The 27970-nt window shown below is 37.7% G+C and overlaps 4 protein-coding genes and 1 non-coding gene across 10 annotated transcripts in view; 2 read left to right on the top strand and 3 right to left on the bottom strand.

Moving 5' to 3' along the window:
* LOC122079377 (golgin subfamily B member 1-like) overlaps window positions 1-9418 on the top strand; it is an 11644-nt gene extending 2226 nt beyond the window's left edge. The window contains exons 2-7 of one of the 2 annotated variants that reach the window (XM_042645787.1): window positions 818-955; window positions 1366-1566; window positions 1757-1879; window positions 2102-2139; window positions 2216-2333; window positions 6800-9418. In XM_042645787.1, the coding sequence (XP_042501721.1) occupies window positions 878-955; window positions 1366-1566; window positions 1757-1879; window positions 2102-2139; window positions 2216-2333; window positions 6800-8998 (2757 nt within the window). In that variant the 5' untranslated portion in view covers window positions 818-877 and the 3' untranslated portion in view covers window positions 8999-9418. Of the gene's footprint in view, window positions 1-817; window positions 956-1365; window positions 1567-1756; window positions 1880-2101; window positions 2140-2215; window positions 2334-6393; window positions 6486-6799 lie in introns of those variants that run through there. The other variant, XM_042645788.1, reaches the window with a different exon arrangement.
* A 642-nt stretch (window positions 9419-10060) lies between these two features.
* On the bottom strand, window positions 10061-13224 carry LOC122079378 (membrane-anchored ubiquitin-fold protein 3-like). 5 transcript variants are annotated; one of them, XM_042645790.1, is made up of 4 exons: window positions 13033-13165; window positions 12418-12924; window positions 11144-11314; window positions 10061-10419 (listed from the first exon to the last, which is right to left on the bottom strand). In XM_042645790.1, the coding sequence occupies exons 2-4, from the start codon at window positions 12545-12547 to the stop codon at window positions 10364-10366; spliced, it is 357 nt and encodes a 118-aa protein (XP_042501724.1). In that variant the 5' UTR covers window positions 12548-12924; window positions 13033-13165; the 3' UTR covers window positions 10061-10363. The 5 variants fall into 5 exon arrangements, with proteins under 5 accessions (XP_042501724.1, XP_042501727.1, XP_042501726.1 ...); XM_042645793.1 differs by having other exon boundaries at window positions 11147-11263; window positions 12418-13224; XM_042645792.1 differs by having other exon boundaries at window positions 11144-11263; window positions 12418-13200.
* Window positions 13225-18369: 5145 nt separating this feature from the next.
* On the bottom strand, window positions 18370-21312 carry LOC122078233 (F-box/kelch-repeat protein At1g22040-like). The gene is made up of 2 exons (XM_042644129.1): window positions 21179-21312; window positions 18370-20531 (listed from the first exon to the last, which is right to left on the bottom strand). Exon 2 carries the CDS (start codon window positions 20415-20417, stop codon window positions 18912-18914), a length of 1506 nt encoding a protein of 501 aa, XP_042500063.1. The 5' UTR covers window positions 20418-20531; window positions 21179-21312; the 3' UTR covers window positions 18370-18911.
* A 175-nt stretch (window positions 21313-21487) lies between these two features.
* On the bottom strand, window positions 21488-21595 carry LOC122080562. The gene has a single exon (XR_006140833.1). It is a non-coding gene; the product is annotated as a U6 spliceosomal RNA (small nuclear RNA).
* Window positions 21596-23117: 1522 nt separating this feature from the next.
* LOC122078738 (thioredoxin domain-containing protein PLP3A-like) lies at window positions 23118-27153 on the top strand. The gene is made up of 8 exons (XM_042644843.1): window positions 23118-23292; window positions 24491-24565; window positions 24662-24709; window positions 24817-24959; window positions 25838-25910; window positions 26127-26188; window positions 26719-26816; window positions 26886-27153. The coding sequence occupies exons 1-8, from the start codon at window positions 23209-23211 to the stop codon at window positions 26990-26992; spliced, it is 690 nt and encodes a 229-aa protein (XP_042500777.1). The 5' UTR covers window positions 23118-23208; the 3' UTR covers window positions 26993-27153.
* Window positions 27154-27970: the final 817 nt, after the last annotated feature.

The following is a 27970-nucleotide window of genomic DNA, read 5'->3' as shown; positions in this document are numbered from 1 at the left end:
GGGGTTGTGGGGGAAATCAGCTTCTGCCTTTTTAGCTACACTTCTAGGGTTGTCATTCATAACCCAACTGAACAATTTGGGTCGGATTTTTTTACAAAGAGAGACAAGCTTATGCAAAATATTACTAAATATATTTTTGGGTGAATAAATATTGCTAAATATTATATATAAAACATTTAAGTTCAACAATGTTCTTTTGTATTTGTTCTTGATATGATTCCTGCTTTTTCTTCTTCTTCTCTTTCTTTCTTTCTTTTTTTTTTTTTTTTTTTTGTGAATCTTCAATATCCTACCCAACATTTAAGTTGAATCTTGCTTTCTACTATAAAAACTATGGTGTACCCAGTGCACGAGGCTCCCGCATGTGCGAGGTCTAGGGGGTGAGAACTACGCAGCCTTGCCCCGAGAATGTCGAGGGCTGTTTCAACCGTTTGACCACCAAGTCGCAACATTCGTACCTTTACTATTGGACCAAGCATGCCCCTTTCTACTATAAAAACTATATTGTTGTCAAATTTTAGACTATCATTTCTTTGACATACTTGTTATTGGTTTTAAACTTCTTAATTTTCCGCTTCAAGTGAAATATTTTCTTTCCTTTTTCTAATCACTCTTTTATGCATCAAGATGAGGTAACATATATCTGTTGAAGCTTTGCCATCATGGGGCTGGACTATGGCATCCCGATGTTCTATAGGGATTGGTAGTTTGCATTTCTTGTATTGAACTTTTGGGTTGCTACATTTGATAACCTTGCATCATTCCCATTTAGATGGATAACATGAAGGGTAATGGTTTTGTTTGTTATGATCAACAGTCACAAAGTGAAAGTGGAAAACTGATTGGTTGTAGCGGATGATTGATTGATTATTCAATAATGTCAAGGGTTCCTAAGTGGAAGGTTGAGAAGGTGAAAGTAAAAGTGGTTTTTCGGTTGCAGTTCCACGCAACACATGTAAGGTTTTTTTTTTTTTTTTTTTTTTCAATTGTTGTAAAAAAATTGGAATCTGCTTATCTGCATTCATGATGGATTCTTTTATTTCCTGTTATAATATACTTTCTAATATGACGTCTTTATTAATCTATGGGCTATCAATCTCGAAGCTTATACTAGAGAACTGGAAGGTTCTTATTCACAATGTTTTCTTTCACTTGCATTATGCAATAGCTGGAGATTTGTCAAATAAAGCCATACCATACGTTATTGCACTTTCATACGGTTTGCTGCTAACATGCAGCCTCTAACTTTTTGATAATCATGAAATATACTGCATGTGTTCTGAAGCCTTGGAGAATTATTATAAGCATTCAGTTCTTTTAATGTTAGGTGATTGGTTTTTACTCCATCCAATTTTCCTGTTTCAGATTCCACAAACTGGATGGGATAAATTATTTGTATCTTTCATTCCTGTTGATTCTGGAAAGGCAACGGCAAAGACAGCCAAAGCTAATGTCAGAAATGGGATGTGCAAATGGGCAGATCCTATCTATGAGACAACAAGACTTCTCCAAGATCCAAGAGCCAAAGAATATGATGAAAAGCTGTACAAACTTGTTGTGGCAATGGTATTAATCCTTCTATGTTCCTGCTTTTCCATTTTAATGCTGTTGGAGTTTGTCTGCTTGCAATTGAACATTGTTATGCTCAGACTGCTTCCTATCCTACCTTTGTTTATCCAACAAAAATAGGCTGTCTGAATAGATTATTTTCTTTCAAACTGTTACTTACATTTTATCATAATCTTGTTGATGTTAGGGTTCTTCTCGGTCCAGCTTCCTTGGTGAGGCTAACATCAACCTTGCTGATTATGTGGATGCATCAAAGCCTTGTGATGTTGCTCTGCCTCTTCATTGTTGTCACTCAGGAGCTGTTTTACATGTGAGGATTGTTGGATCTGTGTTTTTCTGAATATCTTTTTAGTGAGCTTTCATGATAAAATTCGTAAACCCGATTTCTTTGAGACAATTCATTTTTCATTAATCCCCTGTATGGTAATCATGCCCAAGAGAGAACTGACTTCTTCCTCTTCGTTGCTATAAATGGAAATCAATATCTTATAAACCTTGCTTATTTGTGATTCAATGGATTATTTGATGCTAGGTCACAGTCCAGTTGCTCACTTCTAAAACAGGGTTCAGGTATTGCATCAAATACGTCATAAAATGGGTGCTTTTACTATTGCAACAAGTTGTCTTATGTTCCCTTTGCTTTCAGAGAATTTAAGCAGCAACGGGAGCTTAAAGAGAAAGGGTTCCAGATTTTGACCAAGCAGAATATTCATGATGAAACTGTTCAAAAGTTATTAGCTCCCACTGAGAGGGCCAATAATCAGGTAGATAAGGTTTTGCAATTTTTTTGTGCTCATGTTTTCTATTGATGTCTTTTTGGTAATCGGATACTTAATTTATACTATAATTCAAGATTCTGGAGATTTCTGTAATCTTCGCTCAGACATAGATACCTATAAACGTATTTTCATCACTTCCATAGCATACTATTTAGCTGCCATTTCTTGACTGATTAACACATACTGTGAATAGTTGATAAACATGTGCCATAGATTGGTTTTTTGTCATCAACATGTCAAACTATAGCAAATATGGTGTATAACACAATATGAGCCCTATATGTAGTCAATATTACAGTATTTGCAGCCTTTTGCATGGTTATTTGATGCAGATTAATAACCAAAATAGGTTTGTTTTATTAGGAATAAGCCTAGGGTTGGGTTGTATATGTGTTGGGCCTTCAGTCCATGTGGTTTGGAGTGTATTGGGCTACTTTTATGGGTCTAAAAGAGGGGCTCTAAGATTGAGTACGGGATTACTAGTTAGTTTCCTTTTTAGTTGGGCATTGATGGGTTATTTAGTTTCTAAATCCAGTTTATTTAATTTCTAATTTCAGTACTTTTAATTCCTAGTTTCTATTTCCAGTTTTAGTAACTAGAGAACTTTCTATTTTGTAAGTTTCTATTTTCAGTTAACTAGGTGAGTTTCTAATTTTTAGTTTCCTATTTCAGTTTTTGGAAACTAAAGTTAGTTTCTATTTTATGTAACCCCCCATCATTATTATAAATAAAGGAAGGGCTCTCATTAGGAAGGACGATTTGATTTTGAAAAAAAGAACTTGTTGTTGGTAGCCACCATGCATCTACTGGATTTTCTGTATGCCTGATCACAGAACAAGGGGATGGTGTTTGATCCGGTCGACACTTTGCGGCGAGAAGCTTGAGTGGATCTTCATATTTTCTGGTTTTCTTATTGTTTCTAATCTCATTCAGCCAGTCAGGTAAGTGCTCTAATCTGTCTGCAGAATTTCTGGATTAAGATTCTCTGTTTTATCTACTATCGGCCTAGCTATTGTGGAAGTTCTGGCCATCCGATGGCCTTATAAGTTTGGTCGAAGGTTAGTCTCACTCCGAAGGGGACTGGATCCAATTCTTAGGTCAATCGGACCATTGATTCAGCTGATGTGGACTGTTCTTCAGGTTTGGCCGATTAGGAATTCTGCCTAGATTTGAATTCTGATTTCTATTTTGTTCTTGCTGGAACCTGCTGACTATACAACCTAGTGTTTGGCCTCTTAATTTGGTGGTTTCCGACAGTAGTCCTTAGCTGTTAGTTCATTACATTATTCTTGAATTGTTGATTATCTGTCAGAATTATACCTTGTTATATCAGTTTAATACTAGTCTGTTGTGGAGGTTATTTGGTTGTTCTTTGGTTTAAAAGTTTCTGCAGAATGAGACTTGGTTAGACTCCTATCCTAGTCTACATTAAGTGGTATCAGAGCATGGCTGAGAACAACACCCCCGCCCTAGCTTCTATTATGGAGATGCTATGGAATATGAACGCTGAATAGGAAGCTAAGTGGATTGAATTGAATACAAGGTTGTTGGCTGTTGAGACGCCACCACAACAGCCTACCGGTGATTCACAAACAACACCCGAAGTGGAAGCCCCATTGAATGTAGCTACTCAGTTGGCTAATAGGAGAGCAAACCCTAATCTAAGACAACCATAGAGGGTTCCTGTAGTGCAACCTACTTTTGAAGAACATGTAAGGGGCTATTTTGAGACTGAACATCCCACATATTAGAGGTACTCTGGAGATTCATAGAAGGTCAAGCTTAACCTCAAGGAATATGATGGTAGGTATGACCCTCAAGTGTTTTATGATTGGATAACTACTTTGACTACTATGACCTATTTGAAGAACGAAAAATTAAACTAGCTTGTGGTAAGCTAGTTGAGGCTGCTTGTGATTGGTGGAGAACCTATGAGCGTGAATTGGAAGACTGTGGTAGAGAACCTACTACATGGGAGGAGATGAAGCAAGAATTGTCTGACAAGTACTTGCCGTGTAACTTTAAGGCTCGCATACAAGACCAACTGAACTCTCTTCGTTAGGGGAATATGACTGTGGTAGAGTATATGAACAAATTTGATGCACTTTTTTCTCGCACAAATAATAGGGAGAATGAGAGGCAATTACTTTCTCGGTTTCAACTGGAATTGCGAGCTGAAATTAATAGGGGAATTGGTGTTGCTAATGTGTATCCAGTGAGAGATTGCTTTGACAAGGCTCTTCGAGCAGAGGAACTTATAGCACAGCCAGGTAAAAGGTTTGGTTACCAAGCTAGGGAGGTCAAGAAAAATTTTCCAGTCACTAAACCTTACACTTTAGCACCCCCAAGAGCCACAGCTCCTCTAGGTGAAGTGAAGATACCTCTATTCAAACCAAAAGAACTTGAAGTCAAGTTTCACATTGAAGAGATAGTTCTTGAAGCTTCAAAGACAGAAGGTCAAGAGATAGAAAATTCCACTGAAGAGGTCTACATTGAAGAGAGCATAGTAGACAAGACTGAAGCCGTGGACAATGATGTAGTGGTTGAAAGCACTCCACAACAAGCCTTTGAGATTCATAATGAGAAGGAAGAGTTTGTTCCAATCCTTGACGAGAAGGTTACCAACATTGACGACCCTATGCACACGACATTCACAGTTGGTATTGATTCAGAGGTTGAGCATATTGAGTTTGTTATGCCGTCATGGTTCTTTGAAGAGAAAGCTCCACGCCTTGAAGACTACCTTCCAAAAGTCTACAAGCAACCTAAATTCTGTTTGAGAATGGTTATGGCTGCTATTCACATGTTGTTCCCACCTCATCACTACAAAATTCGAGGATAAATTTTTCCAAGATGGGGAGAGTTGATGCAGATTAATAACCAAAATAGGCTTGTTTAATTAGGAATAAGCCTAGGGTTGGATTGTATATGTGTTGGGCCTTCAGTCCATGTGGTTTAGAGTGTATTGGGCCACTTTTATGGGTCTAAAAGAGGGGCTCTAAGATTAAGTATGGAATTACTAGTTAGTTTCCTTTTTAGTTGGGCATTGATGGGGTTATTTAGTTTCTAAATCCAGTTTATTTAGTTTCTAATTTCAGTACTTTTAATTCCTAGTTTCTATTCTAGTTTTAGCAACTAGAGAACTTTCTATTTTGTAAGTTTCTATTTTCAGTTTTAGTAACTAGGTGAGTTTCTAATTTTTAGTTTCCTATTTCAGTTTTTGGAAACTAAAGTTAGTTTCAATTTTATGTAACCCCCCATCCTTATTATAAATAAAGGAAGGGCTCTCATTAGGAGGGACGATTTGATTTTGAAAAAAAGAACTTGCTGTTGGTCGCTGCCATACATCTACTGGATTTTCTGTGTGTCTGATCACAGAATAAGGGGATGGTGTTTGATCCGGTCGACACTCTGCGGCGAGAATTCCTAGTGGATCTTCATATTTTCTGGTTTTCTTATTGTTTCTAATCTCATTCAGCCAGTCAGGTAAGTGCTCTAATCTGTCTGCAGAATTTCTGGGTTAAGATTCTCTGTTTTATCTACTATCGGCATAGCTGTCGTGGAAGTTCTGGCCATCCGATGGCCTTATAATTTTGGTCAAAGGTTAGTCTCACTCAGAAGGGGACTGGATCCAATTCTTGGGTCAATCGGACCACTGGTTCAGTTGATGTGGACTGTTCTTCAGGTCTGGCCGATTGGGAATTCTGCCTAGATTTGAATTCTGATTTCTATTTTGTTCTTGCTGGAACCTGCTGACTATATAACCTAATGTTTGGCCTCTTAATTTGGTGGTTTGCAACAGTAGTCCTTGGCTGTTAGTTCATTACATTATTCCTGAATTATTGATTTTCATCTGTCAGAATTATACCTTGTTATATCAGTTTAATACTAGTCTGCTGTTGACTGTTGTGGAGGTTATTTGGTTGTTCTTTGGTTTAAAAGTTCCTGCAGAATGAGACTTGGTTAGACCCCTATCCTAGTCTACATTATTATGACTTTTGAATTGCTTTTGATATTAAGTTAAAACTCAAACATCTATAAACAGGCAAAAATATGACAGTAGAAGCCCTTCAATAGAAGAAGCTCTAAGTTGCGGGATACACCATATTCATTATGCTGTCGACTTTCTCTGATAAGGTACACGAAACAAAAAAAGATACAAAATATGGAGAGAGTGGCTGGAATTTGGAGCGATCTCATTAGAAGGAGATCACACTTATGATCTCATCAAAAGGAAAGTGCACCTTTGACCTCATTTGAGAGTGGCCACACCTCCTGAGCTGGGCTGAGTACAGTGAGATCCACTTAAATAAATTATAGTAATTTGCTAAAGAATTCTACTGCTGTAGATCGCATGGTGGAGCTCCTTTCTGGTTCTTAATATTGTTTTCTGATGTATTGTTGTATCATGCTTAACTTTTAAGTCAAATCATTTCTTTCCCATTAAACAGGTCAATATGAGAGAGAGATTCAGTTCAGAATCTAAGGAGCTTCCTTCACTTGAGGAGGAGGTGTTGAATGAAGAGTATGAAGTCTCAGCTGTGGGAATTGAAGGCTTATCTAACAGCTCGGAAAGCATTTATGCTGAGAAGCATGAGACATCTAGCATGCATGAAATTGATAGCCTCAAGAGCACGTTCTCTGGTGAGTTTGGTGGACTTCCTCTGAGTCAAACCAATCGGCCTGATAAAAGGGACCCCTCTGATCATCAAATTTCACAACCGGGGAGCAGTGACTGGGGCCAGGGCTGGAGTTCAGATAATGACTTTACAACTGCTTATGAAGAAAATAATCGACTTAGAGAAAGCTTGGAATTGGCTGAGTCTTCTATCTTAGAGCTTGAGCTTCTAGTAAGCAGTTTAAAAAGTCATGCAGATGAATTAGGTTCTGAAACACAAAAGTTTTCTGAGCAGCTTGCTGCCGAAATTGCTTCTGGAGAAAGTTTGGCAAAAGAAGTTTCGTCACTGAAATCAGAGTGTTCGAAGTTCAAATTTGATTTTGAACAGCTTAAACATTCTAGATCAAGCCGTCAGATAACCAATAAGGAGATAATTGAGAAAGAGCACAATCACTTATTACTGGATCTGCAGGTGAAATGGATGCAGGGTCATTTGGTTATGGAGGATAAACTAAGGGAGGTTCAAAATAAGGCATGCCTCAGGTACAGTGATTGTGGATCCGGTTTCCTCTACCCAGACTTAGAGGCATTGCAATGCGTCCTGCAGGATCTTAAACAAGGAGCCAGAGAAGTAGTTTCGGCGATAAATATACTGCCAATGGAAGTAGCAGATATAACGGGTATTGCAGCAATGACCGCACTGAGAACTGAACATTTCATCACTGTCGATGTGGGAAATGGTTTAGAGGGATTTGGTACCAACCATCCTCAATCTGAAGGTATGCTTCACCACTTATGCAGACCTGGCCAAATTTCTGGGGAATCTGGACCTATTGATGTTACATCTGCAACAAAAGTCAAATTTTGTGAACTTCTAAGGGAGTTAAAAGAGTCAAAAGCTGAACGGGAAAGCCTTGCACGGAAAATGGGTCAGATGGAGTGCTACTATGAAGCTCTTGTTCAGGGGCTCGAGGAAAGTCAGAAGCAAATGCTGGGAGAGTTGCAGAGCCTCAGAAATGAGCACTCTAGTTGCTTGCACACAATTTCTTCCTGTAAAACTGAGATGGAAACAATGATCCAAGATATGAACGATCAGTTCTTAAGGTTTTCTGAGGATCGGTGTAATTTGGAGTCTCTTAATAAGGATCTTGAGAGAAGGACTATCACCTCAGAAACAGCACTCAGAAGGGCCCGATTAAATTATTCTGTTGCAGTAGACCAGTTGCAAAAGGGCCTTGAACTGCTTTCTTTCCAGGTATTGTCTATGTTTGAGATAAATGAAAACCTCATTGGGCAAGCTTTTGCAGAAGGTTCCCAACTTTTTCAGGAGTACCTGGAAACAGTGGATCAGGTCGATGCACCTTTCCTAGATCAGTATAAAACACCTGCTCAAGGAAATCAAGCTGTGGTCAAGGAAAGTGAGAGAACAGAGAATGCAATTCCTTCTGACCAGCTGATTCAATTTAGGAAAGATATTATAGGAAAGAAGAGTTTGGCAACATGCACTGATTTAATTGCTGATCCATGGAGAACTTCGGATCATCTGGACCCTGTGGGCTGCCCAAAGGATGAGCTTCCTGGCAGGCAGACTACGCTTGAGCCCAGGCTGGATTTCCTGGAATCTGATAATGTTAAACTGCTACTATTTCAGAACCTGAATTTAAATCCAAACAAACAGTTATTTGGTGACGAGGTTCTTTTGGAGAACTTAAAGAAATTGCTTCACTCCCAAGAAGATCGTTATCAGATGGTTGAAGCTGAACTTAATGAGATGCATGTGGTCAACATGCATTTGGATGTGCTTTCAAAGGTTCTGCAAGAAATATTGCATGAATCATGTGATGGCATCAGGCTTAGGCAAGAGAAGATAGATGAATTGGCACAACAACTTGAGCATTCAACTGAGTCTAATGAGTTGTTGATGCTTCAACTGGAAACTGCACAGGATGATGTAAACACACTCTGTTTGCCTCCAGTTTGCAGAAGTAGGAGGAGAAAGGCAGAATCTCTTGATGACACTCAAGAATGTTAAAAGTATCCAACAAGCCCGCTCACTTAAATTTCTCCTCATCAGCCAGTGTTGAAGACTGATCATGGCAACAGCACAGTAATGAATGGGCATCCTCTTAAGCCCCAGGAATCCCCATTTTCAGACCAAATAATCCATTTTTCGGCTGCTTTTCCAGGAGGGGAGCTTCTGAGCATCTGTAAATACAAAGTATTAATCCTTGTCCCTGATGTCAAGGCTGAGATGTTGTCTTGGTTTATATATATAATAAATGCTGTCTCTCATTCTCATGGTCAATGTAGGATCCCTCTGATATGTTTGCCTGTTCATAACTGGGTATATAGTTCTATGATGCAGTATAGAAAATCAAGTTATTTCATTGATCTCAGAGTAGTTGGAGACTTTACGTTTCACTTTTTAATGGATTCATTTTCATTCTTCTTCTTTCTCAGTTGGGCCAACTATCATTAGGGAGTTGCATTGATGTGAATTCAAGTGCATGAGTTCCCAATCAGTTTTGGATATTGATATGGATACATGGATCCAACACTATTGCCATTACTGTCACATGGTTCAGAAGGGCCATGGAATTGGATATGTTCAATCAGCAGTTCAAGTGGCAAACACAAGTAACAATATCTTTTACCATTGAAGTTGGTGTAGTAAATGATTCAAGATCTTCACCCAAGAAAAAATTTGATTTAAGATGGGGCAGTTATTCACCTCATCTAGGGGTATTTATGCAATGATTAAGTGGTGGATAAGTGCAACCACTGCAATACCCCTAAATACTTTTTTTTAATTTTTTTATTTAAGAAATTTGTCTGGATGTTCCCTTCCTATTGCATTGCTTTTCCATCTATGAATTCAAGCAGGTCATGCAAAGGTTGTTGGGGGTGAAAGTGGGTGGTTGCAGGGAGAGATCGAGAGGGATTGGAGAGCCAGATAGGGGAGTGGGCATGGAAGAAGAAAGTGGGGAAAATATATAAAGGTATTTATATAATGGGAGAAGGTTCCCCGTTGCTAAGGCAGCCTGCCCCTACACCAGTGTGGGGATCAATAGGAGAGCACAAGCAGAAGCATAAATACCAAACAATCAAAAGGCATTCATACTTTTATATTATAGTGTGACATATAGTTCCCCCAATGTTAAAGGAAACAAGGAGTTCCACTACAAGAAACTACACAATCAAGAAGAAGATTATGCAATACAACAAGTGAGGCCTCTGAGCTTCTTCTGCCAGCCGCTTCAGATTAGATGTATAGCCACTTTAGATTAGGTGTATAGCTGAACTACATAATCTGATCATCCTCCCAGAAACCCATAGACTCAACACACATGGGAAGGAAACGACAACTGTGATGAAATGTAGATCTTGTCATTTTGCGTCAGAGGATTGAGCATGAACATCTATTCTTCTTTGGGGAGTCAGCTAGCTGTTTTTCTGTACCAAATGAGACACCATTGTAGTGTTAGACAGATTTTGGGTGAGGACTAGCATTCTGCATCTAGTCTTCATTTTTTATGTGTATGTCCATGCAAATGTGTGATTACAATTTTTTTCTTCCTGAAAGGTTTCTGGGGGTTGCAGTGGGATGACATATGCCCCAACTGCAACCCATTTACATGCATTCAAATATTAAGAAAGAAAGAAAATGCTTTGCCTACTTGGTCTGTATCCATGTAGTGTAGCTACCCAACAGTAATGGATATTTATCTGGTAAACAGTACTTGACTGTTCAAAATAACAACAACAACAACAACAACAACGACAAACTCATCATTATCCTTACTTAATGGGCTGGCTACATGGATCCGTGCGAAAATAAAAGGGGGAAATGAAATTAGGAAAAAAGATAGCAAAAGAAAGAAACTCAGGCTTGATGGTTTCTGGAATAAATTTATGAATATACTTCTTCAGTAACTGAAAGTAGATATGAAACTAACCCAATCATCAATCGGGTAAAGACAGTGGACCTGGGAAAGGCTAGGTTGATAAGGTACTCATAACACCCCTAATGAGATCTGGTGGTTATGGTTATCCAATTCAATTCACGATGACCTGATAAACTACTAGGTAGAATAGATTCACATGGTAAGTTCTAAAAGCTTAAGTGTTGTACATTCCACTATGTAAAAATTAAAGATAATGTGCTTTGTGAAGTTACCACCATTCTTGTCTGATAATGGAGGGCGCACAACAAGATGCATAGTGATGACTCCGCCTGGAAGTTCTCCAACTGGTACTCTGCACTCCGCAATGGTCCTATTGTTTTCCAATATCTTACCTGCATGGATGAGCTTCAGATCACTAATCGTCCTCGGAGCATTTTCTTTATCTACCAAAAAGAAAAGACATACTTAAGTCAGAAATTATACAGCCAGTGACAGAAGTGAAACAGAATGTGAATATCATACATTACAAAAGCAATTCAACTTTTAAGGAATAACATGCACAAAATGATAATCATAGAGTCAAGTGAAATCATTTCACTTATATAGCTTACATTCCTGGTTCAATCAGTCATTCTGAAGCAATACTCCTGAATATATAATGAAATCCAAATCATCCAAGTCATAAAAGAATATTTGGGGTTTCAAGGATATCCAGGGCCATATTATCACTCTACAATTTCCAGAAAAGACAGAACCCTGTCAATCAATGGACTTTGATATTTCAGATGCCAATGAGGTACTTGAATATAGACACTTAGGCACTGTAAGTTAAGGTCGTCTTAGTGGCAAAGATAGAATTGAAAAAATATTTGTGATCAGCAGAACACAAGTATAAGGTCTGAAGTTAAAAAAAAAAAAAAAAAAAACCAATAACCCAGATGGGAGCCCAGTAGGGGCTATGATCAAAGTAAAGCTATGGGTTCAATTCCAGAAAACAGGAGAGAAAGAGATGCATAGAGTACAACAGAATCTTAGTGATCCATATGATTTGGAACCCACCTGTTAACACCTACACTATCAACTTCATAAAGATGAGTCGATCAATTTGATTGGTTTTTAATGTGGTGCATTAAGGATCATCATAACAGATCATGAAGTTTGAGATTCACATTCATGCACCCAAGATTACAAAACAACAAACTTGCCACAGGTCCACCACTCAAGAACATTTGCTATTTGGTAGCATGACTCGGATTAAAGCCTTCAAGAAAATTGAACCATCAATATCTTTACGCTAGAACACCAAATCTTAAGACCAAAAAGATTCTTAAAAGATATCCAAATTGGAAACTGCCAATAGACCAACAAAAGGAGCCTCAGTAGATAAACAAGATTGTTTGAAAATGAATCCAATTCTAAGAACTATCAATCCGAAGAAGAAGAAGATAGAAGGTTATAATCTATAAGGGGGAGAAAGAGAGAGAAAAAAACCCAGAATTATCAAAATCCAATGCTGAGGAAAAGAAGGTTTATGAAAACATCTAACCTTTAGGCCATTGAGCAAGTATGAGTTCCTTAACAGTTCCAACAGTGGTGGTAGGACTGTACTTGTTGGGTCCAATGTCAGTTCCATCAAAAAGCCTGAATTTGAGCTCAACCAATTCCTCTTTAGCCATTAAGCAACCTCTAAAGACAACCCTCCTTTGCTTCACATCACCAAGATTATATTTTTAACTCAGAGAATCTTCCCACAATGACTTCTCTTAACATGTTCATCAGAGGAAGCCTTTTCTCGACATATCCAATCTTAGAAATGAAAAAACAACATAGGCCAGACTAAAATTTGGCAATGCTATACTATCACCAAAGTCATCAATTAGATTCAAAGAAATCCGTTAGAGGCAAAAAAAACACTACCTCTGTTACCAGATTCTCTGCTCTGATTCTCCAGAAGCCTACCCAAAAGCATTTCTTTTTCCGCTATTCTCCTTTAACATCAATTTTTCTTGTCGTTACAGGAAAAACCCACCAAATCAAGATCAATTTCCTTAATCTAAGCCAATAAAAAATCAAAACCGATTAAAGGAAAAACTACTGGATGCCCACTTAAGGTCCATCCTGAAACGAAAAAAACTTTTACTCCAAAGATCCATCTGCATACCTAACAAAAACCCACTTCAGACCCAGAAAAGATACGTATCAAGGATGCAAAAAAGATAAGCTTTCCAGCTTAACGTTAGCACTAACCTCCTTTTATTTTAAAAATGCCAACCTGACGCCAAATTCGAATGTGAGGTTTTACTGAAACACAAAAGAACGAAAGAGACATGTCTCCAGAGATTCTTTTTCCGCGGAAAACAGCCGATGACTACACCGTTACTGTTTTATTACGTAAACAAAACTTTAATAAAAATTTAAAAAATTAAAAAAAAAAAAAATTAAAAGTTTTGAGCATAAGAAAACAAAACAAAAGTGAACATTAGAAGAAAAAAAAAATTATTAGACAAAGTAAATTACCCATTTAAAATATCATTAGGCTCGCGTAGATAATGGATTTAGGTATTGGTATCTTATGGATTGATACATATTGATGTCAACAGTGGTTTGGGGGAGGGTTATACCCTGCTTCACAAAGAGGTTGTTTCCTAATTCGAATCGTTCCGTTTTACAAAGAGACTGTTTTCTGACTTAAACCCACGATCACTATGGAGCAACTTTATCATTGTGTCGAGTCTGCCCTTTCATCTCTATTGTATAAGATAGAAAATATCTTTCCCAAATTTAATCATAAACTAAATCCCATGGTTGAAGCGAATCATTTTTCACTATGGGTGAAGAGAAACTAGATCAGAAGTTAGAATTGGCATTCAACATATTTGATCAGTCCTGGCTATATTTTTGTCTGAACTCTGGACTGTTTAAGACCCTTTCCTACCATTTCCCTCATTTCAGTTTAGGTAGTCTTCCCCACTAATGAGGTCTTAACAATCCAGGTTAGGTCTTGTTTTCCCTGCTTCCATCATATTGTTTCCCAAATTTTTATGAAGCTGAATTTGGGGAGGAACAAATGTTTGGCAAAGTGAGGGAGGCAAGGTTATACCTGTAACATTGACCAAACTTATTTAAGCATGATGAGCACAAAAGAGTATATGATAAGCACATCTAACCCCCCCCCCACCATTATTTTAGGAGCTATCAAACTTAATCTAGACCTTTAGATGCAGGAGTAGAATCCTCTGGTATAAGTAGTATCTAGACCCTTAGGAACCATCTCCCCATGACGCTAGTGTGAGTAGAATCTCCTACAGCACATCAATCACGGTGTGTAAAACAGTTTTATGAAGAAGGAGCCACATAGTCAAGGAGGAGAGAGTGTGTCAGTGAGTCTTACATGGTCAGGATGTGAGAAAAGTTTTCGTGGGCATCTTTTTCTTATAATAAATATACAATTAATGTCTTTCAAAGATATAGATGATGATTCTTTGTTTTCTTTTTTTTTTTTTTTGTTTTTTTTTTTTTTTTTTTTGAAACCAATAAATAAAAAGAATTAACTTGGTCAAGTATTTAAGTTTATGTTGCAGATATCGAGTTGAATCTTTCTTTCTCAACATGATTGAAGTCAAGAATTGTGCTTTGTGAGGAATGTAGGAAATTATACTTCAACAGAAAACCAGCTCCACTAGTTGACCAAATGGGATCCATGAAGCTGACATTAGTGGGGGTTTAGGCTAACGCAAAGATGATAATGAATATGATGACTAACTATTCGATTCATGGACTTTTCATGGAGGTTCTCTAATTATATGGAACAACGATACAAGACTAATGGCACCAGAAAGATATGGATATTTCTTCTTTATAAATTTTTGAAAGAGAGTTCTATGAGCAAAAGGCATAGAGGTATGCACCAATGAGGTGTGGTAAAATGGTATCATACATTGGAGGGTGAAGTTCATTTCATATGACGATACAGAGGTACGAGCGTATCCTGTCCCAGTGGCTCAAAGATCCTTTTTCTAGTTGACTGCGAAGGGTACACTAGCACACTCTCTCTCTCTCTCTCTCTTTTGCCACTCCTCATTGATGTGCTCTCTCTACCACTTGTTCACCCTCTACCACTTGTTTAAAGAAACCCTCTAACTCACCGACCCTCACCCCCACCCCCAAAATAGAAGTAAAAAAAAGAAAGAAGATGAAGAGTGATAGATTCCTGGTCCTTAACAGAACAAACAGAAGAATTGAACCAGAATGATGATGATGATTCCATTATCATTACCCTGCCCCTTCCATATGGAATCGTATCATACGATTCCATCCTTTGGCACTTTGGCTTGGTTGATTTTCCTCCATCCTTTGGCACTTAGGGTTAGTTCATTTTCCATTAACATTAAAGATGAAAGTTTTTCTCTTTTCTTTTAAATGTGAGCTGCACTTTCTATAACTTTGATTGGTTGTGTTGCTACCCACCTCACCATCTTCTTAACCTTATTTCTTTGCCAACAAATTCACGGAATAGGAGCACCTAACATTAAGTCATCAATGCCAACAAAGTCTGGATGAGACTAAAAATCATTGTTGGGACTTGGTAAACTGAACATGCTTCAAATTTACAGATTCCAGATTTTTTTTCATTCCAAACACTACTGGAGATTTTGAAAATAGTAAAGACAGTACTAAGGTTCACTGCTCAGAGTTGGGAGGTGAAAACCAAACTAGATGTGATAAAATCTTATGTTGAACTTTCCAGGTCAGGGGTCAGGGGTCAGGGGTCAGGAGTCAGGACCAATATTTGGAAGCAATTTGATAATGACTGAAGAAAAACTGGGTCACAGAGAATCTTATTCATCAAGATATAAAGAACTCTATTCACCTGCTTTAAACAAATGGAAAACATTTTTAATGATGCCCACAAGAAATGTTCAGTGAAAGTATGAAATTTGAAGCTTGAAGAGGACCTACCACTGGCCAAAAATCAAACAGAAATGCCCAGCAATAATGATGTTGGGGTTGATTGAGCAACAGGGGGTTCAAAAGAAACCAAAAATCATGCTTTTTTTTCAAGCCTTAAGAGGTCATTAAGCCACTTGCAGAGTATCAACTATGCAACTGTTCCATGATTGGGGATGAAGGAGTTGGATAGTATTTTAATGGAATGCTGATGTTTCAAACTGTAATTGTGATGTGAAGTCTGTAATGATATGTCAGCACTCAGCAGCAAGAGATCCCAGATGGTGTTTTTTGTGGATCTACAGTTCTTATTGTCTTGCCCCGTGGACCCTTCATTTCTTGCTCTATTTTATTAATATGTCGGTTCAATCCTATTATGGACCAATAAGGAGTTCGGTTTATAAAATCAAAATCGCAATCAATGATTATCGGTTCAACTGATTTTGACCCCTTTATTCTTAGTTTTGATCAATTACAACATGTGTCCATTAATGGTTTAGCGCAAAAACAATAATAATCGTTTTATCCAATAAGTCATAAATACTTTTGTATCTGTTTATGAATTTATTAGTATATTAATCTATTATAATTAAAAATAGAGATCATAAATCGTACCAAATACCTCAATTTATGTTTATTTAACAAATAAACATAAATTTAAACTACACCAAAGAGAACCTAACTGTCTCTCATCGATTTATAATATATATTTGATTCTCATTGGATTTTCTTGGTTTTGGTTGGTTTTTTTCTTTCACCAGTTTCAGAAAACCAAAGCAATATCGAATTAATAAGAAATTCAGTCTAATTGATTTCGATTTTTCAGTTCGATTCAGCTCCCATTTTAACACCTCTATTTAGAGCACAGGACTGCTTTGAGGAAAATAGTAAGTAGAAGATGATATGTGATGCTAACAAGAGCAAGAAATAGGATGTGAATGAGAAGAAAATGTTACAATAGGTGTCATCACTCATTATTGTTAATCTTACTTACCATTGTTGATAGGGTAATTTCCTATTTTAGAAAATTAAGATCTGACAATGTAAATTTAACGAATAATATAAACATAGGGGTTAGTACTGAAAAAAGAAGAGAGAACTGACTCTTTTTTTTAACTTAATTGATAGGAACGAAACTATGTTCATTGGCCTTGGAATGTATTGAAATCCTCTTGGATATTTGTATCTTTAAACTTTTTTAGGAAAAATATTTCATCACACCCTTATCCAGAAGTAGATCAATATGCTGTGAGTGTTTTTTTTTTATCATGCGATAGGAGAAATTATGGCTATTGGATGTCTAAGAAATTATGTGATTTGGCACATGTCAAATTTGATGGGCGTGTATAAGGGGTTCATTTTGAGCTGGAATAATAACCATACAATTTCAGTGAGAGGGTGTGATTATTGAATTATCACATACATTTTGTCGATCACCTTGAGTGTACGATTCTACTTCTAGGTGAGGGTGATTGGGCTCCCGATCCTTATAAAAAACCTATTCCAACATATCATATGTTAGAATGAAATTCCAATATATCCTCTCATAAGTAGGCATACCCTCTAAATTAGAGTCCGGATACGAGAATGATTCTCGTACGATGTTTGATTCACACTTGGACTCCACTTAATCTCTCTCCTCTTTTAATTGGTTTTTATTTTTAGTGGAATTCAAGTGTAGATCAAACATCATACAAGAATCATTCTTGTACAAAGACTTGATCTGCACTCTCTAATTTATGGCCATGATAGTATTATTGTCCCTTATTTTTTCAATCCCATGTTTTGCCACTTGCCAAAATCTAACAATATTTAAACTTTGATGTGTGAACAAAGACTTTGAGTTCCATCTATACACAAAATTTCAATCGCGGCTAAACTATCACTTTATAGTTATTGTGTTATTCTACTTTTAGGTGAAATGCTCCAAATAATCAAATAGGGGAAAAAGAAAGCTGAAAGCCAACATAACCCCTATGCCTAAACATAGGCCGAAATGATCATCCCACCCCTCATAAAAGGTGGAGATCTTACCCTATTGATGTTTTCCTGCCTCTCAGGGAACCCTTTCCCATAAAATATTTACCTTCGTGCTATTTTGACTGTGAAGATGTATTACGGAATAAATGCTGCCACCAACTGTACTGTTCAATGACTGTGACATTAAACCCACTTCAGGTGCGGTTGGAAACAACTGATTTTTGGTAGAGGCGTAAGAAAATATGATCTTCTTTCAGGTGCGGTTGATACTAACTGCTTTTGGTGAAGGGATAAGAAAATGGAAAAAAGGAAACAAGACATACTTCTGTAAGGAGAATACAGCTAATTTTGCCATGAGGTGATCATATGGTTTGTTTTGAGTAAACCTACCAGTAAATTACTATTGCCACCAAACAGAGGTACAACCGGATCCTTGGCTCATTCTGAAACAAAGGCAATTCCAGTTTCTGCGAACAACCATAGAAACTACCAGGCTAAGAATTGATTTCTAGTTCTAGGACATAAAGCAATAAAAATTCTTTAAATTGTTCACAAAACAGTACCAATGTACTAACAGAAACTTGAAGCAGAGTCATGCAGCATTAATTAAGGTAGTTCTCTCTCTTTACAAACCTATTTTCATTTATCTTGCAAGAATTTTATTACATAAATACAAGAAAGGAGAAGATTTATCACTAATATCGCCAATTCCCAAACGAGGAGAGGAGACAAAGTCTTCCCCTATTAGAGATGGTAAATACACCATACCTGCACAAACATCTTACAAATCAATTCATGCAGCAAGACCCTCAGATTCAAATACGAAACAACCTTCTTCATATACATCAAATAAGATGTCACATCCAAATTTTCTGATGAAACTTCAAAAAGGATTATTACTAAACTCGGGCAGTCCATCTACTTGTATCAGCAGGAGCCTATTATGATCATTAACCACCATCCTTGCAATGATACAGTGACAGCACAGGTATTACTATGACTTTCATAATGCCCAGATAAATTAAACACCTGCTGATCAGAAACGGTCACCAAAAACTACTTCTGACCTTTATCCTTATACAAACAAGTCCTGGTGTAAGCTTGCTAATACTGTTAGATATCAAGTACTTGACAGCTAACCAGCTCGGCAGACCCAAAGTTCCAAGTGGCAATAACATTCCAGACTTTGGTTTCTGCTTGTGCCATTGAGTCTTGCTGTTGATATACAGAGTTTGCAGTAGTCATAGGAAGCACATCAGAATGTATTGATGAACCACTGGCCGGGAAACTTGCACCCATGGTTCTTTCTGAGGGAGATGAAGCTGATGGAGAAGAACTTAATTGATTATGGAGGTCAGCCTGCAGAACTGCAATTTCATGGTTGGCATCTTTCGTAATGACATGAAGCTTCCCTAGAAAACCAGCAAGTAAATATGGAGACTCTGAATCAGCGAAATCCCGAATAGGAACCTTCCCTACAACTACTTTCCATGCATCCTCTTGATGATCATATATCTTGATCTTACCACTATCTAGAGAACTAGAGGGATCCAATGCATAAAGCTCCCCATCCACTACAACACTCAATTTGGTCCCTGCTTGCCTCGCAGGCCAACCCTTGCCCATTCCAGTTGGCATTTCAACCCATGAATCCATTTCAGGATCATATATCTCTCCTCCAACATCAACAAAAAAGGGCCAGGAATACAGACTCTGTGCCACGCATAACCTTCCGCGGTATGAAGTCATCCCAGTGGCAATAGGTTTTAGCATGTCAGCCAAGAAGGCAATAGGTAAAACCTGAGCTCTAGAGAATGGCATGCTTGGTACTTGCGACCACTCCCCAGTGTGAGGGTCAAATACTTCAGCGGATTGAAGAGGAGTCAGAGCACCACCTCGACCCCTACTAACCCCTCCAACAACATAAAGCTTGTTGTTCAAGATGCCCGTCTTACAATACGCCCTACCAATTGACATAGAGCTCACTTCACTCCAAACGTTTAGAACTGGATCAAATCTCCAGACACACCTCATTGCAGAAGATCGAGAGAATCCACCTAAAACATAGAGGGAGCCATCAACCGCCCCAATAGCACAACCACAAAAGGGCATTTGATCCAATCCACCCTTCTGTCCAAGCCAGCCCCTTATTACATCTGCAATCTTAATACTTGACCCAACCACATTCCACATCCGAATAGCAGATGACCCCTTCTTAGAATCTTCTTCACAAGCAAAGTTGGGCATCGGTGGCAAAAGTTGCCATTTTCTGGACAAAGGATCCAACGCATACCATAGAAGCTTATCATCATCAACCTTAGTCAATATATAAAGCCATTCTTCTGTTGTTCTAAGCTCTTTTCGCAAATTGAAAAGTTCAGGACTCGTGATGGCAATTTTCCAGCTCCTTGACACCTTCTTAATACTCAAGTAACAAATCCTGGGAACTCTAGCTAGAATCTGCATTGATATCTCATCCGGAAGACTGGGAATCAGTCTCAGATTCTCATCATTAAAACTTGATGACATCCTTTGCCTCTTGCAAGTTTCGTTTTGTGGAACCTCACAATACTCATTTGCCCTGAACCTGTTACCAGCAAAACTCAGAAATGCCCCCATCAAGAACTTTCTAATCACTTAACATCTAGAGGGAATCTGGACTTTCAAATCTTCTCAATTTATTCCATACATGGGATAAGTCGCTGCATCGTGTTATTCCTAATCGACATAATGCTGAACTCAGAAAGAGCAAAGACAAACAAACAGTAGGGAGGGAGGAGAAAAGGAACAGTGATCAGTATATATATAATATATATCCTCTTCAAAAACACAAATTTCTCAAGAATATTCATAAAAAGAAGAAGAAGAAGACACCAGCAAGGAACACTAAAAATTCTAACTTTCCCAAAAGCAATGAATTTCATATAAATCGCTTTTGAAGATTCAGAATTCCTCTTTGTCACAAATAAGAGGAAGAAAGATTCAAACATATTCAATTCATTCCGACCATCAACAAACGCTCAAGAAAAATATAAATCAAAACACTATAATACAACTCAAACTATTAGCTCCCAGTCCTCAGTTTTCTCCACACAAACACACACACACAGAAACCCTAATTCCACAACATAGAACAACACAATCGATCAACGGCAAATAAAATTACAGAATTTAGGACAAAACACACGCCCGCCACCCTCCTAAAACGCAAAAATTCATTCAAACTATAATAAAAGAAACCATTAAAGCAGAACTTCATGTAAAAAGCGATAAATCTCGAGAACCTGAAAAAAATTTCGTGTAGGAAAATCAATAGAATCAGTGCATTCTACTTCCACATTACTCAGTGCATTGAACAGAAAGATCGACGAGAAGATTACCTGTCCGAAACTTCGGATTCTCGGAATGTTTTGAATCAGAAATCAAAACCTCAAGTTTTTGAGTTCCGGTTGCCAAATGCCAGACTGCATAAACAATTTTTAATGCGTCTTTATGAGTGCGCGTATTCAGTACGGTTCCAATCATTTCTGGTCTAACATTTAACCGTTAGATTGGTTGTTGATGTATTTTGAATAGTAAAAGATCTGAATCTCACGGTCTATACATAGACAACAGTGAACATGTGGATGTTAATTTTTTGTTTTGGTAGCACTTGTGGCTGTTAAACGGATCTTAGGAAGATATTGTGACTTGTTTTGGTAGAGCTCTAGATTTGTGCATGTCATTTTTGTGTAGGGATCATGTTAATCTTTTCTATATCGTTTTAATTTTATCCGAGGTCTATAAAGATTACAGATTCATGATGCACGTGTTGTTTTAAAATTAAAAAATATAAGTAATATATATTTGCTTATGCTGATCTATCGTCAGATTAGAATCTGCACATGTTATTGGCTATATATTAACCTGAAAATTTTTTCTGTCAATAGCTGCTGAAAAATTAAATAACGCCTACTTTCAAAGTGAGTAAAGAGAGGCGTATATGGCTAATTGTCAACCCAAAAAAAAAAGGTTAATTGAGTTTCTTATTCTACATAAGGCACAAATGATTATTAGTATATAGGTTTTGAAGAAGCATCTCCAAATCATGTGGAGCAAAAAAAAAAGTCATTACTGGTTTTTGTAGAAACGCAACCCTAAAATGATGCAAAAGAAAATGAAAAAACAAAAACAAACAATACACATAGATTTACAAGGTTCGGCAAAATTGTCTACATCCTCGGTGAGATGAGATCATGTTTCACTATCAATGAAGAATAGGGTTACAGCGTTCATCCTTCACACCTCTCAGTATTGCCTATATTACAGAGAAAGAAATCATCTCTACAACTATATAGCGAAAAACCTTAATCCGGAAAGTACAAAATTGTCCATAAATTAAAAATCTGAGCAAGGGGTTGCACCCCCTTACACCTTCGCTATGCAGGGGGCCTTCTGCCCCCTTTGCAACCCCCACAGCCTGCTAACCGGCTAGCAGGACCATCGTTCTATCTGTCGAGGCATTTGCACCAGTACTCATTGGATTAAACTATGATGGAATACAAAACATCGTACACCAACAGTTTTGTATTGCTTTCCATCCATCGTTGTGGTTGTTATCAAGGTTCAAGTAAATGGAATCAGCAACAAGATGCATCCACTAGTTATGGCCACTTCCGATGATTCCAATTTAATCAAAATTGATCAAAATCGACCTGAACCATATAAATCCAGTACGAATCAACTCTACTTGGAATCATAATCGACTCCACGACCCACTTCTGATTCCTTGAATCATGGGTCATTCTTATCAAAAACATTATCAACAACAAACAACCTAAAGCTTAGAGAGGGAACATTGACACCTACTTCCCATGAAGGTCCTCTACTTAAGAGGCTTGAAGGTTCACTCTTTGAACTTTCAAGAGAATGATAGGAACGGTCTAAGGAAGTTCCAAAGCCAGAATTATCAAACTTCTTACTAGAAAAACGGAAGAGGGCTCGACACAACGGTAAAGGTGTTCCATTATTACCTAAGTGAGCGTAGGTTTAAATTGGAAACTGTGTACATTATGACCCTTCATAATCCCACAGTGATGGAAGCCTGTGCATTGGATATGACCGAGGGCTCAAATTTGGGCTATTCTATTATCGTATAATAAATTGGAACCGTGAAACGGTTCTCACAAGTCAGAACTTAGAAGTGGATGGACGGCCGCGGATGGACCTGATGATCCTAAAGTCATATTTCTGAGTGAAATGTGGATCGTTAGATTTATTCGATAACAAAACTAAACAGATTTCAAACTATATATAAGCGTAGTTTTCTTATTTGAGTTTCAAATTCATTTTTGTTAAACTGCTTCACATTTGGGGCTTCGACTGAAGGAGATAGGTTTCTCAGTTCTCATAGTCACCGAGCAAGAGAGAGATGGATCCAGAGGCAGTTAAATCGAGACTTTCCAATTTAGCCTTTGGAAATGTAATGGCAGCTGCTGCTCGTGATTACCAGAAGGTTTCCTTCTCACTTTCTTTAACATTTTCTTTTCCGTCTTACGAGCGATTTGCTTCTCTGTCCCCCCCCCCACCCTTTCTCTCTGTCCTTTTTTATTTCCGGTTAAGAATAAGCGAACCCCTTCTGATATTTCTTTATTAGATAGATCGATCTCCTTTGTTGTCGTTGATCTCCCCTTGTTTTACCTTTTGTATCTTTTTTTTCATTGCTGTTATTCTATACTTCTGTGAATTCTCTAGAGGATATATTGGATTCGTAGTGTCTTCTTCATTTTATTGTCGGTGATACGGATTTCTATGGGCTATTTTTGAGCTATTGACTTGTCACCAGTGCTTCAACTTCATGAATAAGAAACCAAGACGAGATCTTTGGAAGTATATGGAAAAAAGGAATGATGGTATAGAGACCGTGGAAAAGGATAGAATTACAGATTACTTGAATTACAATTTGTTTTATCCTGCTTATATGACATGTCCAATTCAACTACAAATTTTCTAGAACTCCCAACGCTGCTTCATTTGTTTGTAAAAGGGCAAAATTGGGTTGATAAAGCAAGTTAAAAAAAACCTATCCTTTGGAATGCGGAATGTATGTTGAAATGGCCACTGAATGTAGCAGGTGGTTGCCTCGTTTAAATAGTTTTAGTTGCTCCCCTTAATGGATGAACTAAAATAATATTACAAGAAAAACTACTTTCCTGAATGGTTCAGGATACGCATTCAACAGAAAAAAAGGAAAACAGGGTTGTTTGGTCATTAAACAGAAAGACAGTATTAAAAAAAAAAAAAAAAAAAAGGGTTTATGTCCATTCTTGGAGGTGTACTTATTAGACGGAACTGGTATGTTGAGTCCATTTCTGCTTCATTAGAAAAATAAGGGTCATGTGATTATCATAATCAGTGATCTTTGTGCCTCAAGATATTCTCCTCATCATAGTTTCTGAAAGATGAGGAATATTATGTACTCATTGTGAAGCACACAGGTTGGAGTACTATAAGTTCATTCTCAAAATGTTGCTGTCTTTTACTATTTTCTCCATATTTTTGATAAACAGTATCTCCCGTAAACATGTGATACCGCATTGTGCATGTTTATTTATTATCATGAAACTACCATTTTGCAGAAGTATATTCCTGATAGAATGGAATAGTCTGTTGTAGTTTTTACTAGGATATACTATGACCATCTATTTGTACAGGAGTTGATTGCTCAAGAAAAAGCTCAGGCATCCTCTACTTCCAACCAGGAGGTTGATTTTGATGAGTTGATGGATGTAAGTTGGACTAATTACCTTGCTTCTTCTTCTTCTTCTACATTGTAGCCTATATATCTGTCTATCCATTCAAAAGCACTTACATGGTTAAAATAGGACCCAGAGCTGGAAAAATTGCATGCAGACAGGATTGCGGCCCTCAAGGTTAGACACAAAGTCTAATTTTTGCGTACAGAAGTTTTAAAATTTAAATTTAATGCTAATTAATGTAACAAATTGTACTGAAATTTCATAAAAACTTGCTCCAAAAGAAAGAAGCTGAGAAGCGGCAAGCTTTGAAGAGGCAGGGTCATGGAGAATACAGGGAGATATCTGAAGGGGACTTCTTAGGTGAAGTTACTGGTAGCGAAAATATAATCTGCCACTTTTACCATCGGGAGTTCTATCGTTGCAAGTAAGCCTGCCTTACACTTATACCTATTATATTTCTTAGACAGCCTATTTAGGCAGGCTTGCCTTGCCTCAACCCAGATATCTGCTGCATGGTAATGCTGTTGGTGTATAAATATTGTTGGTGTTTTTTCCATGTTCATCATCAAACAGTTTGGTTAGTTCATCTCAATCAAATATTCCACATTACGTAAAGCTTCGGCAATTGGTTGAAAACAAAACTTTTGCAATACTGGGGTAACTTCAGTTCAACCCTTGAAGATACAAGGTAAAAGTCCTAACATGGTGGGAATGCAGTGGAGAGTATGGGACCTGCAACTTAACACACAGTTAATAAGGCGTTCCATGGAAGGCTGATTTTTTCATTTTTTTGGGCCAATCTTACTATATGGCTCACTATGTTTGTGGTGAGGCGTTCGGACAGATCCTATGACCGTGGCAGAATAAATTTTCAGCAAACTTCTTCCGAAGCATGAGAACAATGTGTGGAGAAGTTAAAATTGGTCTGAGATTTGCTATATATACATAATGTTGTAAACAACATATCCACTAAAATTGAGTTTCTAACCAAACTGCCACACAGTAGACTGAACTGTTCACATGTCAAATTCAATAGTTAAATTCAACCATATGCCTCCTTTGTATTGATGTTGCCCAATATCTGGATTTTAATGGTTTTTCAAAGTTTTATTTCTCTATGTGATTATTTTCGTTAGGCTTGAAGCTCAACATGTGAGTTAGGGGATCCCAGGCTTCACTCCACAAAAATTGGGCCCATCATGACCTGTATGCATGGTGGATATTAGAGTAGTACAGGAAAACTCTATATATTTGTATAAACATTGTTATTTGCAAATTAATGACTGTACTGATGTCCTTTAGGATAATGGATAAGCATTTGAAGTCTCTTGCTCCGAGGTACATTGATGCCAAGTTCATCAAGCTGGATGCTGAGGTTAGTTCTCGTTGTCCCCTATCTTGTTTCACCCTAGATGATTCTTTACTTGTAGCTCAACCAGTTTCTAAACTGCATGATCTTTTGTTGCAACCCCTGAGGTTGGAGAGAGATTAATTCTGGGTTAGCTGCCAAAAATTGTTTCTTTAAACCTTTGACATTACAAAATTGACCATGAAAAAAGAATTAAGGAGTAACCTGTTTTTCGAATTGCAGAATGCACCCTTCTTTGTTGCCAAGCTAGGAATCAAAACTCTGCCGTGTATCATATTGTTCAGGTGAGGCCATCTATATTAATTTAAATTTAATTATCTATATTGCATTTTTTAACTTGGGGACACTTGTCCCAGAGAGAATTAAGCTATCTTGGGTAAGGTTGAATTCGTGTCTTGGTAGATGATACACTTGCATAATGCCTAGAGGATCTCCCTAACCAGAAACATCCTAATCAAATAATCCAATTAGCTGATCTCTAATTTCTCTTGGAGAACATAGGCAAATGTATGGAGCGATGTGATGGACTGGTGGGTGTGGGATGGAGACATAAAATAATAGTTTTTTTTTTTTTTTTGGGGGTGGGGGGGTGGGGGTGGTTTAGTGGTCGGGTTCATTGTCATAATATAATAGTTGCTAACCCAAAACTGGTCAATTTGTGACAATTCTAGGCAATGTCAGGAAATTATCCCGGGCCCCAAACCTGAACTGTGGATGTTAAAAAAACTTTACCAGAATGTTTGGCACTCCTCAATCCAACTTTATACTGTGTTGAATATCCAAATTTAAGCCTTTAAAATTTCTTATCTTTCAGAAGAGGGATTGCAATAGATAGGCTGATTGGCTTCCAAGACCTGGGTGGCAAAGATGATTTTACAACAAATACTTTAGAGAATGTACTCCTGAAGAAAGGTGATAATTTCTTCCATTTATTTTGTTATATCCTGTGTTTAGTGCAGCCTCTAAACCACCTTGTTTCAGGCATAATTAGTGCAAAGAAAGATGGAGAGGGTAATGAAGACAATGACGACATTGACACAAGCAGGTCAATTCGGTCCTCAGTTCAGGCGGATTCTGATTCAGAATGAATAAAAAATAGAAATGTTGTATTTTTTCACTTCATTGGTCGTGCAACGTTTAAAATACTAGCCGTTTGGCTTATCACTTCAATGATCCTCTACTCTTAAATTCATATTTTGTATAATCACCATCCTTTCTATTCTTCATAGTGTTCATTTTGCTTTATAAATGTCACTGTTTGCTGTGGAGTTTGGTGAACTTGCATGTGTCAATAATGTTTCTACAAGCCTTGTCATATGTGATGCCGGGGTGATCGACTTGATGGTGGAGGTGGAAACTACCATACCCACAAGGCAATCGAGTTGTAAACCTTCGTTATGGCTGCAAGAAACGCTGGGAAGATGGGTTTGGAAGCAAATGTAACTGAGGTTGGGCACTTGAAGGTTGGCTTCGTATGGAAGGTTGGTGAACCAAGGCTGTTTGATAAGGACTAGCAAGTTGCTGCAAAGGACCAATAACAAAGCATTGCAATCTGTGACAGGCGTGGGCGTCTCAAGTTTGAGCTTGGAAAGCTTAAAAATTGCGTCTCCAATTTATCCATTTATTCAACACAAAATAACTAATATGAGTTATCTGAGCTGGTTGAAGAAGCAAACAAAAAGGTAGCATCTTCAAAAAACATATTTCCAGAAATGTCTATGAAAGACAGGGTCAGCTACCTTTAAGGACCCCCCAAATTGTAATAGGGGTCATGGAATTAAAAATTCCCAATAGCAAAGAGAAGCATAGGCAAAAATTATCAGTCGAAATGAAATCCCCATCAAAGAGAAAGAAGCTCAGAAGTGTGCAAGCCAATCAACATATCTAAGAACACAAAAACAAGGACTTGTAGAAAAATAACTGGGGCATCTCAATTTCAAAAGTTATGCTTCTAATTCTCCTCGAGAAAAAAAAAACACAAAATAAGAGGCCAATAACACCCACCAGTCCCATCTATGCTTCATTCTCCTCTGGAGCCTCATAGAACTTCACAACTCCTTTTCCTT

This window comes from Macadamia integrifolia, chromosome 5 (assembly GCF_013358625.1).
Source record: "Macadamia integrifolia cultivar HAES 741 chromosome 5, SCU_Mint_v3, whole genome shotgun sequence".
Lineage (NCBI taxonomy): Eukaryota > Viridiplantae > Streptophyta > Magnoliopsida > Proteales > Proteaceae > Macadamia > Macadamia integrifolia.
The sequence above is the reverse complement of the archived record's forward strand: the minus strand, read 5'-3'. Positions and strand labels throughout refer to the sequence as shown.